Source organism: Limanda limanda, chromosome 21 (assembly GCF_963576545.1).
Source record: "Limanda limanda chromosome 21, fLimLim1.1, whole genome shotgun sequence".
Taxonomy (NCBI): Eukaryota; Metazoa; Chordata; class Actinopteri; order Pleuronectiformes; family Pleuronectidae; genus Limanda; species Limanda limanda.
This window is the reverse complement of record NC_083656.1, coordinates 21,272,034-21,289,461: the sequence shown is the minus strand read 5'-3', so window position 1 is coordinate 21,289,461 and position 17,428 is coordinate 21,272,034. Positions and strand designations below refer to the sequence as shown.

At 39.7% G+C, this 17,428-nt stretch overlaps 1 protein-coding gene across 1 annotated transcript in view; it reads left to right on the top strand.

Annotated features, from left to right (window-relative positions):
* The window catches only part of LOC133027564 (rab3 GTPase-activating protein catalytic subunit-like), a 67,255-nt gene that overhangs the window by 13,029 nt on the left and 36,798 nt on the right, over positions 1 to 17,428 (top strand). Inside the window, exons 7-9 of the mRNA XM_061094600.1 lie at positions 8,099 to 8,264; positions 16,208 to 16,307; positions 17,187 to 17,292. Coding sequence (XP_060950583.1) covers positions 8,099 to 8,264; positions 16,208 to 16,307; positions 17,187 to 17,292 — 372 coding nt within the window. The remainder of the gene's footprint in view (positions 1 to 8,098; positions 8,265 to 16,207; positions 16,308 to 17,186; positions 17,293 to 17,428) is intronic.

Sequence of the window (17,428 nt, the reverse complement as noted above, 5' to 3'; positions counted from 1 at the left end):
AAAATGCAGCAGAAAGGTAAAATGTCCTTTTTGAAATGTTTAAGTCTGACTAGGCACTAGCTAGCACTGACCTAGATATTTTGTAATGTCCACCAGTTGTATGTGTAAAAAGCAAACTTAACATTAAAACATTGTCAAACAGTATTACAGCATTACAATATAGATATACCTCGCTAACCTTTTTTAACCACTGATATAATAATAATGTTATAGCATTATAATGCAGGTTCAGCTTCAAATAGCAATGAACTTAATGGTTAAGACCTTTCATCCGACATTTGAATTTGAATTACAAATATTAAAATATCCTTGATTCATAAAATATAAATAAAATAAACCACCCACAATATAAGAATATATAAAATGTAAAATCTCTAACCCTGACATCAAATAGGAACACTAAAATTGATAAAAACAAAAGACAAGCTCAAACAAAGTTTAACTGGGAATTCAATATTTGAATATATTACAAATTATTTTATAGAATGTATCACAAAAAGGAAACAGTCCTGTAATCATTTATAAAGTTTTAAGTATCTAGTATTAAAGTAACAGAAACACACTTATTAGGCAATAAATTCCCTGCCTGATTTCTAGAAATCACAGTTGTTATGGCATTAGGGATTGGCTACAGATAGAAACAAACATGAGTGGCCCCATCCACATGGGTGAAGTCCTGCTATCTCCATCGTCTTCTCAGAAAGATTCACTTAATTTACCTTTACCCATGAAACGTCCAATCAGTGTCAGGCTTTGGGTCGGGTAGCTCATCAGCCACACTAACCAACATACTTGGAGGTGTGTAATCAGCCTTATTAAAAGAATGGGATTAAACATTGGAGAATGGATCAAGCAGCATATTTAAACAGATTCAGTCAGAGGTCATTATCTGCGTGTTTTCTTTGCTCATAGGGAACTCAGAGGTTCATGGTTTTGGTCAAGTCTGCTTTGTTCGTCTTGTCTACTCTAAACCTTGTCAGTGTGATTGTCATCAGTTATTCTCTTTAGCAGTTAATTTAGCTCTTTTTTTCTTGTATTTGTGTGTACTTTCAACAGTGTTTCTTTTGTGTAGAACATTTAACTTAGCAGAAAAAGCTCCTCCTCGAGACCACGCATTAGGGGGAGGATGAAGAACCTCCACATTTCCCTCTATAACTCTTCAGATACAGGTGCATCTCAATAAATTAGATTAGAATATCATGGAAAAGTTTGTTTATTTCGATAATTATATTCAGAAAGTGAAACTCATATATTATATAGAGTGAAATATTTCCAGCTTTTTTTTCATTTAATTTTGATGATTATGGCTTGCAGCTAATGAAAACCCAAAATTCAGTATCTCAGAAAATTTGAATATTTTGAAAAAGTTCAATATTGTAGACTCACGATGTCCCACTCTAATCAGCTAATTAACTTAAAACACCTGCAAAGGTTTCCTGAGCCTTTAAATGGTCTCTAATGCTGGTTCAGTAGGCTAAACAATTATGGGGAACACTGCTGACTTGACAGTTGTCCAGAAGACAGTCATTGACACCCTCCACAAGGAGGGTAAGCCACAAAAGGTCATTGCTAAATCAATCAATCAAATTTTATTTGTATAGCCCATATTCACAAATCAAAATTCGTCTCATAGGGCTTTAACCTTGTGTGACATCCTCTGTCCTTAACCCTCAACAAGAGTAAGGAAAAACTGAATCAAAAAAGAAGCTTGCTGTTCACAGAGTGCTGTATCCAAGCATAATCATAGAAAGTTGAGTGGAAGGAAAAAGTGTGGTAGAGGACATGGTCCAGGACATGGGCTACAACTGTCGCATTCCTTGTGTCAAGCCACTCCTGAACCAGAGACGACGTCAGAAGCGTGTTACCTGGGCTAAGGAGAAAAAGGGCTGGACTGTTGCTCAGTGGTCCAAAGTCCTCTTTTCAGATGAAAGTTAATGTTGCATTTCATTTGGAAATCAAAGTCCCAGAGTCTGGAGGAAAAGTGGAGAGGCACAGAATCCAAGTTGTTCGATGTCCAGTGTGAAGTTTCCACAGTCTGTGAGGATTTGGGGAGCCACGTCATCTGCTGGTGTTGGTCCACTGTGTTTTTATCAAGTCCAAAGGTAACGCAGCCGACTACCAGGAAATTTTAGAGCACTTCATGCTCTCTTCCGCTGACAAGGTTTATGGAGATGCTGATTTCATTTTCCAGCCGGACTTGGCACCAGCCCACACTGCCAAAAGTACCAATACCTGGTTTAATGACCATGGTATCACTGTGCTTGATTGGCCAGCAAACTCACCTGACCTGAACCCCACAGAGAATCTATGTGGTATTGTCAAGAGGAAGATGAGCGAAACCAGACTCAACAATGCAGACGAGCTGAGGGCCGCTATCAAAGCAACCTGGGCTTCCATAACACCCCAACAGTGCCACAGGCTGATCAACTCTATGTCACGCCGCATTGATGCAGTAATTCATGCAAAATGAGCCACGACCAAGTATTGAGTGCATATACACTACTGTTCAAAAGTTTGGGGTCACCCAGACAATTTCGTGTTTTCCATGAAAACTCACACTTTTATTTATCAAATGAGTTTCAAAATGAATAGAAAATATAGTCAAGACATTGACAAGGTTAGAAATAATGAAATAATGATTTTTATTTGAAATAATTTGGTTCTTCAAACTTTGCTTTTGTCAGCACCTCCCACAAGTTGGATAGGCTTGATGGGCACTTCTTGCGTACCATAAAGTCAAGCTGCTCACACAACAGATCAATGGGGTTGAGATCTGGTGATGGCTGGCCACTCCATTACAGACAGCATACCAGCTGCATGCTTCTTTCCTAAATAGTTCTTGCGTGTGCTTTGGGTCATTGTCCTGTTGTAGGAGGAAATTGGCTCCAATCAAGCGCTTTCCATAGGGTATGGCATGGCGTTGCAAGATGGAGTGATAGCCTTCCTTATTTAAAATCCCTTTTACCTTGTACAAATCTCCCACTTTACCAGCACCAAAGCAGCCCCAGACCATCACATTACCTCCACCATGCTTGACATATGGCGTCAGGCAGTCTTCCAGCATCTTTTCACCTGTTCTGCGTCTCACAAATGTTCTGTGTGATCCAAACACCTCAAACTTTGATTCGTCTGTCCATAACACTTATTTCCAATCTTCCTCTGTCCAATGTCTGTGTTGTTTTGCCCATATCAATCTTTTCTTTTTATTGGCCAGTCTCAGATATGGCTTTTTCTTTGCCACTTTGTCTAGAAGGCCAGCGTCCCGGAGTCGCCTCTTCACTGTAGACGTTGTCACTGGGGTTTTTCTTTACCATTTAAAGAAGCTGTCAGTTGAGGACCTGTGAGGCGTCTATTTCTCAATATAGAGACTCTAATATACTTGTCTTCTTGCTGAGTTGTGCACCGGGGCCTCCCACTTCTCTTTCTACTCTGGTTAGAGCCCGTTTGTGCTGTTCTCCGAAGGGAGTAGTACACAAGGTTGTAGGAAATCTTCAGTTTCTTCGCAACTTCTCGCATGGAATATCCTTCATTTCTAAGAAAAAGAATAGACTGGCGAGTTTCACATGAAAGTTCTCTTTTTCTGGCCATTTCGAGAGTATAATCAAACTCACAAAAGTGATGCTCCAGATACTCTACTAGCTCTAAGGAAGGCCAGTTTTATAGCTTCTCTCACCAGCTAAACAGTTTTCAGCTGTGCTAACATAATTGCACAAGGGTTTTCTAATCATCCATTAGTCTTCTAAGGCGATTACATTAACTGTAAGCCAAAATCATAACAATTAAAAGAAATAAATGCTTGAAACATTTCACTCTGTGTGTAATGATACATATAATATATGAGTTTCACTATTTGATTTGAAATATCGAAATAAATGAACTTTTACATGATATTGTAATTTATTGAGATGCACCTTTACAGTCTATGCTCTATACCAGGGGTTCTCAAACTTTTGCAAGCTGGGCCGCCCGCAGCCCGCCATACGCCGCCCTCAACTACACCACCATAGATAGATAGATAGACAGATAGCATATTGTTATTGATAGGCCTCACTGTCAAGGTTAGGCTATTGTTATTGTTAGGCCCATACAGACAATTATTATAACTATTTTATCACTAGGCATTTCTGATATTCGGCTTGACACAGTGTCATTTCACATAGGTATTGCACTGAGTCTAGCAGCTGCACTCAATCCTATCATTATTCTACACATGTCTTGCGCAGCCGACAAAATCAGTGTTTCGGCAATTGTATGGGGTTTGCCAAGCTTAGCAATTCTATGAGCAACTACATACGATGCCTCCAGACACTGCTTGGAGACAGTGCTATGCTTGGAGATGGTGGCTTGTTATTGCTGAAGGTCATCACGTTTACGTTTAAAGAAGTCCACAGGCTTCTCTATCAAGTCCGGGTGTTTGGTGTCGAGGTGGCTTCATGCTGTCATTTGCCAGCACCTCGGCACACAAAACACACGTTGCTCAGTCGTGCCAGTGACGGTGAAACCAAACTGCAAATAGCTCTCGTCATATTTGCGAAGCTTTGGCTTCTTCGCAACTGGCGCATCGGTTGCCTGACTTTTACGAATCAGAAACTTGTCCATAGTACAGTATTTGTGAGGTTAATAAAGTTTTAATTGCAACGTCGTGGTCTTGTGAGTGTGTTTGTATGTGTGGCTGTGAGCGACTTGCACATGAATAATGAATAAGGCTGTGCTAGGCAATGGTTCCTAACAAAACGAACAGTACACAATGTAGACAGGGACAGCACAGAATAGTATTCAAGTGCTGGTGTTTTATTTGTTGCAACACGGTGGATGATTGAAGATGTAAAGGTAGGTGTTAAGGAGAAAAGGGCTAGCTGCAGTTGGAAGAAGTTAGCTAGCTAGAAGGCTAGCTCTTGGAGCTAAGAGCTTTCTAAAAAGACTGTGCAGCAATTACTCCTTAGATTAGGCTTCGTAAAGGCCTACTGCACGTGCAGGAAGGTATTACTAAGGAAGGAGTGAGTCTTTAAAAAAAACTGTTTATAAAGCAATACGTTTTTTTTATCTTTCTCCGTCTTTGACATCGCGCCCCCCCCTGCAGTGGTTCTCAAAGTGCCCCCCACTTTGAGAACCACTGCTCTATATGTTACATCTTCATGCCCGTCAGGGGGAAGAGCTGGCATAGCAGTGATCCATTCTGCTTTACCTTACACCTTATGGTCTGTTTGTTAAAAGCACCTAGAACAGGCTTTTTCACCTACAAGAGATAGATACTTTCCAATTTTAAATAGTACATAATATTCTTCCTGAAAGTGATGAATGAGTTCATATGAAAGCGTTGTCAGTCTGCTTGATACCTGTAAATGAAACAAGGTTTAGTTTAGTTAGTTTGTCAGTTAGTTTTTTAAGAACATAATCTCATACCCATCAGTCCAAAGCAGAGTTCTTTTAATGGGGTGTCAAAGGTGGGCTTGCCCTATTGTGCTTTCAACGGAATAACGCACAATAGGGAATGCGTGTGGCCACTTTCAAACCATTAGTCATAATCTTTTTGGTCAGTGTTTCTTTTATTCTGGATTTCATTCTCTCACCCTGAGATGAGCTATTTATATCTAATGGTATCCTCTTAAGGGCACTTGATGATCATGCAATGGCCAGATTGACAAGCTGCTGTCATGTGCTGAGTGCAGTGTTGTGCATGAATGAGTTCAAAAGAACGCGTTCATTGAACATGTTCATTTTTATGAGAACGATGAACTAAACGCAACCTAATGACAAATAATGAATTTGAACGGTGAACACGTTCATATTGAAGCGTCCTCGCTTATAGAGGACAGGAAACTTCTTTCTTTATATGTAACTTTATTAAAGTCCAATGAACACGACACACTTCTTGTTCGTAACTCCGACACTCCTATCATCCACCATCGTATTATTCACTCCCCTTCCTCATTCACCCATGACATGCCAACTCATCAGCCAATGAGAGCCTGTCATCCCACAAAACCCCACAGCCATTGGTCTAGAACTGTCATGTGCCCCACCCCGGCCTGTTCACTGACCCTCAGGAAATCTCAATACTTATTTAACATAGTGTACTTAGCTGAACACAAGTCATAACAAACACATAGCAGTCAAACAGAACATAAACCTAACTACCAGTCTGTTATAATATTATCTGAGGTCTAGCTAAAACGTTACGGAATGTTTTCCTTCTCCTGAGGAGAGACGCTGTCTAAATCGAATGCTTGATACATGTCGTTGCTCAGTGCCCGTAAAATGACCGCGATGTAGCCTTACCTAAACCAACTAACTCGACTTCACACTACGTAACCCATTATTCTTCGCACACAAATGCAGACCAAACAAGCAACGTATTCCAAGTGTTTTCTTCTCTGGCCAGTACCTCGGCTCTCAACCGTAGTTGGGAGCTCAGCTCACGGTTATTTAGGCTCTCTGTCTGGCCGGTAACCAGCCTCTGGACCACTCCGTAAATAAGGAGGAGGAGACGTTTCTTTACTTGGAATGCGGCCACTTTATTTCTCGGATATACAGCAGGAGCAACACTCGCATCACCTCTAGGTGGTCGTTCACTTCTCGTTATCCACACACTTTGAGCGTCTTTTCCCACAATACCCAGGTGCACTACGTCACACACTATAAACGTTCCTTGAAGGGGTAGGCCATACCTTCAACACCAGACAACAGCTCTCGGTTTCATATAAAAATGGCAAGTGAAAGCAGAGACGCAGACTCAGCGACTACATCCGATGCACCTTATTATTATCTGAGGGATTTTTACACACTGACTGATTAAGATTCCGACAGTAAAGGCAAGTGTAGTGATGGATAGAGTTTTCTTTAAAAAACAAGTTAAGTCTTTCATTTTCACTTTCCACCAGAAAACTATGAAATGAGCTAGTTCAAAATTTAAATGGTGAACTACGAACGTGAACTATTCACGTTGACTTGTATGAACTGAACTTTGAACTAGTTTATGAGAGGTGTGAACTTGCACAACACTGTTCGAGTGGCTGAAATGTTCTAGATATGCAAAACTGAATGGGGAACATAAACCAAGTCATCATGATCCAAAACAATGGTTGAAATTAGTTTTTCTTCTTTTTTTATTAATTATTTTCTATCTTGAAAGAAGGGAGTATGTGTGGAATGAGACATGCTCTATTCTTCTTAGGGTGCTGTACTTATGTATTAGGATATTCAAAAAGTCCTTCACAGTTACAGACCTAATACAGATTCATGCATGCTTTTTGCTTCACCACACACATCAATCAATTCTTTAAGAGCATTTTGTACCTGCATTTTATTACATTTTGTCATTCAACCTTGCATTGAGTTTTTTCTATGGTGCTTTCTTTGTTTAGCTGGTGCTGTACAGATGTTAGGATGGTCAAACATTTCTTCAAAATTTCACCTGTTTTTATACTCATGGAACACTCAAAGTACTTTTAGTCACATTCATCCATTCAAACACACAACCATAGAGTGCTTTTATACACAGCACTTTTTCCTTTCCTTCCTTCATTTTGAACTAACTGACACTATTCTAATTGATATAGCAAACCTAACTTTCAAGGTTCCTGTTGACAACAAATAATGTTGCCGAACAGTGTTTGTGTATCCAATGTTTTGTCTATTCCATTTATACACAGATGGTGGTAACATGACAATATGTTACAGTAAATAGGTTTCAGCAACACTGATTGTAAAGAGAAACAAAGTTTGTTTAGGTCAGGGGTGTCCAAACTCCGGCCCGCGGGCCAAATGCGGCCTGCCATCCAATCGCACCGTGATTGAGGCGCACTGTCAACTGTCCGCCCCAGGGCAGGGGTCGTGGCGGAGTGAGTGGCCCAGACCTTCGTATTTTTTTCTGTATGTGGCCCTCGGGATAAAAAGTTTTGACACCGCTGGTTTAGGTCAACTAGCAGTAACAGTATGGAGTATCCAGTGATAACTTATTACTGGAATTTGTCAACCAGCTCTTTGGTAGATTCAGCGTAGCAACCGTGTTACAAGATGAAGAAATGGATTGGAGCATTTTCCAAATGACAGAAGATTTTGTATTAATTATTTTTCCTCTTGATGTATCTTTATTCAGCCAGGTCCCCATATTTGTTCAGATCCAGCAGAAGTGGAGACGGATGTATGCTGGAGAGTGCCAGGGACCAGGGGTGCGCACTGACTTTGAGATGGTCCACCTTCGGAAGGTGCCAAGTCAGTATAACCACCTGTCAGGCCTGCTCGATATCTTCAAGTCTAAAATAGTAAGTGCTCTGGTGCAACACATATTATTTAAATGAAAACCATTTCTCTCTCTCTCTTTTGTGCTCCCAAGGATTGTCTAAAACGAATGAACAGAAAAACTTTGCTGAGTTTTATATAAGATCATATTTTTGATAAATAATTAATTTTAGGACCTTTCATTACAACAAATATTATTTTTAAATGGAGTAAAAGTGTAACTAGGCCATTTCATTTACATATTATATATTAGTATATAATAGATGATAAATGTATAATCATAAATACATCCTTAATTATACATTTATAATATATTTGTACTTAGTATTTATATCTTGCTAGGCTGGCAAGTGCTTTGAAGTCCATCTATAGTGAGTCAATTTTGTCCATTTCTGGCAGCTGTTGGAAAATGTTCTGCTGTCACAGAGGAAACAAGAATGGCACTTGAAGTGCAAACATCTGTCAAGGCCAGATATTCTCCTTAAATTTAGTCAAACATAACCTCCTTGGCAGAGGTAATACGTTTGTAGTGAAGGAAGACAAGAGAACAAGAAAACTTAGTTTCTTCTGATGTTTATACTACAGAAATCTGCCATGGATAAAATAATAAAATACAGGATGTAGAGCTCACTTAGTGAACTTTGTTTCACTTTTTATTCGTCCTTATGGTTTACAGCTCGGTTTATTAAATTGTATTAAAAGGAAGTGACAGCAGTTTAATTGGGCTGCCTGTGTACTGGATTTTTTTCCTAGCACTAGTCAGTAAACCAATACCACTATAGTGATTGTTTTTTATGTTTCTGTGTGTGCAGGAAGATATTAACATCTCATTTCTCTCAATTTCAATATCACTATCTACACACCACTATGCCAATGGAGGGTTGGGTGAAGTGTTTGAGGCCACCAAACACTTCTCTAGTCTCAGGTGTAAACAGCGTTGCACCCGAAATCCAATACAATTGAAGTAAATTGTGACCACTTCTTCAGACATAATAAAACAAAAACACAACATGCCTCCATACTGCTCGTGTGGTGTCATCAAAGTTACACCATGTTTTCAGCCTAAATGTCGTCTGATGGCCTCCTCAGAGGTGTGTTCTCGTACCCTCAGGCACACTGAACACCGCACACAGTCCCGCCCAAGGACACGCGCTGGGTGTTTGTTCGTTTGAACGCACATCCAGTGCAACTGCCATAGAGGACATTTAGGCTTAAACTTGGTGCAAATGACGCCGCTTCGAGTCGAAATATGAATATGAATGTCGGGCCTTGCAGACACTTGGATGACTCCCCACAAGCAGTGTTTGCTCGTGTTTTTATTTCTTTCTGTTCTGTAACGTATAAAGAAGAGGTCACATTGGCTGAAGCACTGTTTACCCCTAAAGTGTTTTGTTGACGTAAACAGTTCACTAACCCCTCCATCGGCATAGTGGTGAGTAGATAATGAGTGCATTTTCATTTTCCCGTGAACTGGTATCTTTAAACAATTCTTAAAGCTTCATCTTGATTTTTGAAGAATGGTGCAGTAGGGGTACTTGGTGGGGATTCTTGCTTGTGGTAGATTAGCTTAAAATAATTAACCATTTCCATGCATCTGTCAGAAAGTCTTGTTAGATTTGGCCAACTCTTGGTTTTGTTATTGGCATTATATAAACTTCAAGACCACCTGAAGTGCACAGGATTGCAAACCCTAACTTGCAAAGAGTATCTCATCCTTATAAGTTCATGGGGGTATGGTCTGATAAGTACTGGTAATGTGATGGCCTTATCCTTAAGTTGAAGTGGTTCAGGTTCAGAGGTTGGTATACTCTGCTTACTCCATGTGAATTAACAGTCTAGACAAATTGTCTTGACAATGGAGGGTGGGTGATTCTGCCAATGCCTTTATGGGCTTTTCTGTCAAATGAACCCACAGCATCGGTGCCTCATCAGGGTTTGATGTTGTAACAGCTTACTGATGAAACACCTGTGGGCTTTCTGCATCTCACATTCCTATGGCGTCATGATACATTTAGGTTGGATATCTGATTCTGAGCTCTGCCCATACTCTGTGCACAATTATCAGGCAAGTTGTATTTTTTCGGATTAATTTTATTATTGAACAACTACAGTGCTCTTGGTCAATCCAAAATGTTAATAAATCTCAAACCTGAATATTTAAGAAAGTAAAAGTGAGGTTTTGGCTTTCTTAGGAGAATATCTGTGTGCACAATTATTGGGCATCTATTGGTGTGCACAATTATTATGCAATTATCCCATCTCACTTGTTTATTTTCATTTGTTAAAGTGGGAATAATAAACAGAAAACTAAAAATTTACAAATAAACATTTTACATTTAAAAAAAAATAATCAGTGAGCAATATAGCGACCCTTCTTTTCAATAAAAGTAATAAGCCTGCCATTCATGGATTCTGTCAGTTTCTTAATCTGTTGACGATCAACTTTTTGTGCAGCAGCAACCACAGCCACCCAGACACTGTTCAGAGAGGTGTACTGTTGTCCTTCACCGTAAATCTCCCGTTTCAGAAGGGACCACAAGTTCTCAATAAGGTTTAGTTCATGTTTAGGCCATGTCATTATTCTTTCATCTTTAAGGTTTTTCTGGCTAGCCATGCAGTGGAGTACTTTGATGCATGTGATGGAGCATTGTCCTGCTTAAAAATCTCCTTGAAGAAAGTGTCTTCTAAAAACTGGCAGTAGGTTTGGGAATTGATTTTGAGTCCATCTTCAACCCCAAAAGGTCCAACTAGCTCATCTTTAATAATACTAGCCCATACCAGTACCCCACCTCCACCTTGCTGGCGGCTGAGTCAAAGTGGACCTCTGTGCCCGTTACTGATCCAGCCACGGGCCCATCCATCTGGTCCGTCAACAGTCACTCATCTTATCAGTCCATAAAACCTTTGAAAAATCTGTGTTCAGATATCTCTTGGCACAGTCCTGACGTTTCAGTTTATGTGTCTTGTTCAGTGGTGATCGGGTTTCAGCCTTCCTTACCTTGGCCATGTCTCTGAGCACTGAACACCTTGTACTTCTGAGCACGTTTGATTCTTCTTAAGTCTTTCGCAGTTAATTTGCGTCTTTTTTTCTCAACGCGTTTCTTGCGACCCTGTTGACTATTTACCACAAAACGTTTGTTGGTTCTGTGCACACGCCCCAATATCTTAGCAATTTCAAGAGTGCTGCATCCCTCTGAAAGACTAAAAATTTTGACTTTTCAGAGTCAGTTAAACCTCTTTTTTGGCCCATTTTGCCTTAGGAAATGAAGCTGCCTTATAATTATGCACACCTTGATATATGGGGTTGATCTCCTAAGGCCACACCCTCCCTCATCACACAAATACACATCACCTGAAATGCTTAAATCCAATAGGCATTCAAGTTTATACAGCTTAGAGTTGGAAAATATGCATAGAAATGATGATATGGTCAAAATACTCACTTGCCTAATAATTGTGCACACAGGTTACTGTAAGGGTATATCATCAGACTGTCATGCCTTTGGGTCTGTATCATTACTTCAAGACCTGAATCAACCAATATTTCTTTCATCTTGTGTTTTCGAAACATCTGTTCAAATAAGGCCTTGACATCAGCAGCACACAACATCAGTGGGGAGACCTACTGTTTGTCAAACCAATATCCAGCCATTCCTTAATATTACCACTTATAGGTACTGCATTACACATGGCTTGTGAGTCCACACTAAGTGGTCGTATGTGTGTGATGATCAACCCTGAATAACATAAGCAGACACTCGCGTAGTAAAGAGCACATAAATATATTTGATTCAAGATTCCAGACTTTATTGTCATGTGCACAAAAATTACATTGAGCAGTCGCTAGCAATGGAATGCTTGGGTCAGAGGCTCTCTTCTAGCAACGCTCAAAATATTACACAAGCAAAAAATATTAATCAAATATAGAATGGAATATCAAAAAATGTAATCTATAAAAAAGTGCAAAACCTTTAAACATTTCTTTAATGAAAAATCGCCTGTTTGCCAATGATTATGTGCCTTAGGTTGCTGACCCCTGCTCTAGCAGAACCACCCTCAATATGGGCGACAATCTGCCTCGAACTTTTGGGGTGAGCAGAGAAAAATGGGGAGGACCTGATATATGACAGGATTCTCAGCGCAGAAGAGGATTAAACCTGATGTCCGAGCTAGAAGGACATAATACAAGGGTTGGCCTTCAGAGGTGCCAGGCCGTAGTGGTCCTGAGGGGATGTGCTCTTAAGTGAGGAGAAGGAGATGAATTCTGTAAGAGTAAATAATTCATTTTTATCTTGTTTTGTTGTGGTTGTGCAGTAATGATCTGACCACCTTTTTACATTTATAATTTTTTTAAAGTGTTGTCAATGTTTAAACAAACAAGTTTGTCTTCTCATCACTTAAAGCACATATTAAATCACTTTTAAATAAAACACCACATTTTTGTATCTTATTAATTGTCTATCAGCAAAACATTTATCAGTAAAACAATTAAATGAGAAAAATTTGAAAAATATGAATGTGTTTGTGGGGGTAGCTCGTCAGAGCACCTCCAGGTGAACTGTGGAGAGTTAATTGGCAAAACTTAGGTTAGCTGGCCAATTACTCTCCCTGGATTAAATTGGCACATTTAATGATCTCTGTGTTACTTTACATCTTTTCCTCAGCTTTCATTGGATTATCCAGTTGTTGTGGGGCTTTTGTTCCCTGACAAACGTGGTATGATATCAACTTTATACAAGCTTATATCAGCTCGAGTGTGGTCTCTCTTGTGGAGGTTAGGGGTATGTTGGAAAAGGATCTTGACCTAAGTTTGACTGAAGAATGTTTGGAAAAGGTAGCCTGGGTGCCAGACGAACTTAGCCCCGCCCACAACATTTCGGTCGGGAAGTTCTGTCTGGAGTCCCTCCGTTGGGGAGAAATTGTCTCCAAACAGAAGCTGTTCGGACCAATCAAATTGTCAGGGCGGGCTTTTATACGATGATGGACAGATGATCAACAGTTACGTAATCAACTACGTCATCAAAGAGCGCTTGGGTTGACTTTGTTTTCCACAAACATGCCTGCCGCTGGAGAGCTGAGATGTGTAGATGCTGCCATTGAGTCATTTGCCATTTAGAAGACATCGACAGCGCATTCATTTTGAAAGAGGAACAGAGAAACGCGGTCAAGGTACTTGTAGATCGAAAGATGTTTTTGCCATCCTTCCTACGGGATTCATACGTCACATACTACGTTGCTCTGATTGGTTGTAGGTCTATCCAATTGAGCGAAGAGCAGTGTTAATTTCGTTGACGATAACGAAAAATATTCGTTAACGCCCCTTTTCCCATGACTTATACGAGACGAAGACGTAACGAAAACGGATCTTTGAAAATAAAAACTATGACGAAATCTATTTTAATTTTCGTTGACGAAACGAAAATGTGTGTGTTTGCTCCCAGATAGCGCTCCGGTCCCGCGGCTCCGCCCCCTGCCGCAGAGACAAAGTGAGATAAGAGCTCGTTCACGTGAAGCAGGCCGTCACGTGACTCACCGGCTGCTTCTTAGCTATGGAAACAGTGAAAACACAGAGTTTCTCTGGTCTCAGCTGCGCTGAGATCAGCGCCACAGCTTCTTGATCAGAGCAGAGGCTGCAGTTGGTTTCCACCGAGCTGCAGCTTCTGTGTCTTCCTCCGGTCTGATCTGCTTTCACTTTTTGTTTTCACATTTCGCCAACTAAAATATATAGGCTGCAGCTATATGTTTTTATTTATTTCAAAATAGGGTACTTCTTATTTCATACATTTCCCACAAATATGGGGATGACTCGAATAACCCTACATAGTTCTGTGTTTAATTTATTTCAAAGTAGGCCTACACTTGCCTGTGTATTTTCTTCTCCTCTTCATAAGCATTTGGTGTTTCCCTTTGTTGTAACAGGTAAAAATAAATAAAATGTCAACAGTTTTCTTTATTGTTGTTCTATAATTTCATAAAAGCAATAATCTACAGATTAGTATAGTATAACTTTATATAAAATTTTATCAGCTTTGTTATCAAATATGTTTTGCGGCTCCAGACACATTTTATTTGGGGGAAGAGGGGGCAAAATGGCTCTTTTGATAGTAAAGGTTGCAGACCCCTGCTATAGACCTATAGGAGGGACATCTAATGGACAACCTAAGTACTGCAAGCTAGAATACGCAGTTGTAGACACAACTAGTGTTGTCACGATACCAAAATTATGACTTCGATACTATACCTGCCAAAATATCACGATACACAAATACGATCGATACCGAAAATACGATACGATACCACAAATACGAAACGATACTGGTATATTTATCTATGATAGTAATAAATAAAACATCTGTAGGGTTCCCTTTTTTACCAGCTTGTTCCTGCCCAGCTTTTTGAACACTTAACAAATAGCATTCATATTAGTATTAGCCTACAGAAAGATATTAATGAAAACTAAATGGTGACATCATAGCATTGATTATATACGGCTATGCAGGCCTATTGTCCGTATCTGACTATATGACTACATAGTTATATCCACAAGAGTTAAAACATGCCACCTGAGCGAGTGAGTGGGGGCGGGGCCCCGGGGCCTGTGTGTGTGTGTGCGCGCTGCCTGGGCACGGGCGCGCGCGCAAACGCACGCACGCAAACGCACACACACGCCCGCCCGCTCCTGGTTTTTTCATGCTGGTCTGATACGATGCTGATTTGACAAATGAACGGGACGTTCCCGTTCAACATATGAACACTGCACTGGGAGCACTGCAGAGGGGCCGAGGAGCCGCGAGATGAGACCCCCCCCCCCCCCCCCCCCCCCGCTCCGGAGAAACAACGACTTGTTTTGCTGCTCCGCCGTGAAAGAGATGCGGACGTCAAAGCATTAGTTCTCACAAATAGCTGCCAAAATTAACACTGGCGAAGAGGCATTTTTTTTCCTGGTTCGGTTGAAACACGCCCCATAATCACAGCCCAATGGAGCGGTCTCAGACTCATATTCTGACTAGAATTATGAGTATGACAACATCAGGCTAGGGAAAAGGCACTAATCAGGGTCAACTCCCCATCTTCCTGACCTAATATGAGTATAATTCAGTTCAAAGTACTGCATAGGATTCATTTTAAGAAAGCCAAACTAAGCAGGTTATTTGCAGGCATTAATGATATTTGTGACAGATGTTTTTTTTCTTGTCCAGAATTAGCAGAGTTCTGGTCTTTCTTTAATTTATTCTAATCAAGTATAACCCTTAATATCACAATCATTAACATTCTTGGCTACTGTAGCAGGCCAGTGTTTGAGCATTGAATTAGAGCCTGTAATATAGTTTTATAAAGTGACTGGCATCAAACACATTTGGTGCTAGAAAAGTAATGTTGATAATTCATGTTTGGGACCTTAAAAACCTTAAGGTACACTGGATCAATTAAAGCAACAAGTGCAAAGTGTGCCGACTGGCTGGATATCTTCATATGCACTTGAATTGCATTGTTCATTTTAAATGTATGTTTCTTAGGCCCAGTCCACATTTACAAAAGGTAGTTTTCGGTCAGGGTTTTTCCTCCTTCACTGTTAATGACTCTTATCATGAAATTGCAGCTGTCAATTGCAGTTCAGCATACCAGACCAACAGGTAGCCATACAATCCTTTGATCAAAGCTATATTGACTATTTACAAGCCAAAAACTAAGAAGGTCCCTAAAAAGGTCTGCCTAAATTGCATTATGCAATTTGGATTGCATTTAGCAATTTACTAAACTAACGGCAGAAAACGCATTGTAAAAAACAATGTTTTGATGACATTGACAAGACCGGGAAGAGGGAAAAAAGTGTTCATTCAGTTTATTTCTTAGAAAAGGTCAGACATGCTTAATGTAACATTGTAATGTGTCTTCAACAAAAAGACAGAGTAGAGTAAACCACTTAACATCTTCTTGTTGTTTTGCTGTTGTTTGTTTTGTTTAGGGTTGTAACCAGTCCCCTCTTCCTCCAGTCAACATTGCGATCCGTTTTACCTACATTCTCCAGGACTGGCAGCAGTATTTGTGGCCACAGCAGCCTCCAGGTATGCACATACAAAACAGAGGATCATGTGATTACAAAGTATAAAATAATCTCTTTGATCACGTACTGTTGCTTTCACAGAAATGCTGTCATCATATTAAAGTACAAGTCCAATAAAACAATCATTTTGCAAAAAATTAAGTTATATTTCTGAAAACAATGACAGTCTTAAAGACTATTTCATAAAATAATGTCAGAAATTACTAAAAAGTACTAACTACCTGCATGTCACTGCAATGCTAGTTTTGTTTTTCTTTGAAAAACCCTTAAGTATTAATTTGATTTTGAATCAAGCATACAGCATACTACTTGTATGTTGCAATTTCACACACTGTGTGCTTATGTTGGTTTTATGATAATCAGTTGTTTTTTTTAGAAGGCTTGCGCACAGGTATCCAATTGAGTTTCCCTACTGCAAAGCTGATGTTGCATAAGTTATCCAATCAGGGGACCCACATTTTCTTTCTCGTCATACCTTAAAAAGATTTGAAAAGGATGAAAGAGAAAGAACAATTATCATATTTATTTTAATAATAGACATATTTGAAAAAAACCAAGCATCCTATTAAAAATGTGCCAGATAAATTAGAACGTACAACAGTAGTGATTACACATTTTCTTTTCAATGAAGGGTAACTGCATGAATACTGTTATAAAAAAAACTGTTGACTCTTTTTTGGCAATTTTGGCCCGTCTTTTGCAATACTGAAAACATAGATGTTGGTAACATGTTTTGCCTCACTCTGAAGCAACTGAACATTTGTAGCTCTTTCAGAGTAATGGCCTCCCTGATAGTTTATTGTATTGCAGTTAGCAGAGCGGCATTTGTTTTCTCTTGATTTTAATTCATTTATGCATGTATTAATTGATTCATTGGCAGACTTTGACACACTTCTTGGAGGTGAAGTGGGAGGAGTGGAGTTTGGTAAACTTCCTTTTGGAGCCTGCGAGGAGCCAATCAGGTACATTTGTTATATTTGGGGACAGTACTCTACAAACACAGTGAATTCTAATTACAATGAACTGTGTTATATTAAAGAATACAATACAACAATTTTATATAACAAGGGGGTTATTTAAGTGTAAATAATAGCATATACTGTTGAACATGAGAATATAAAC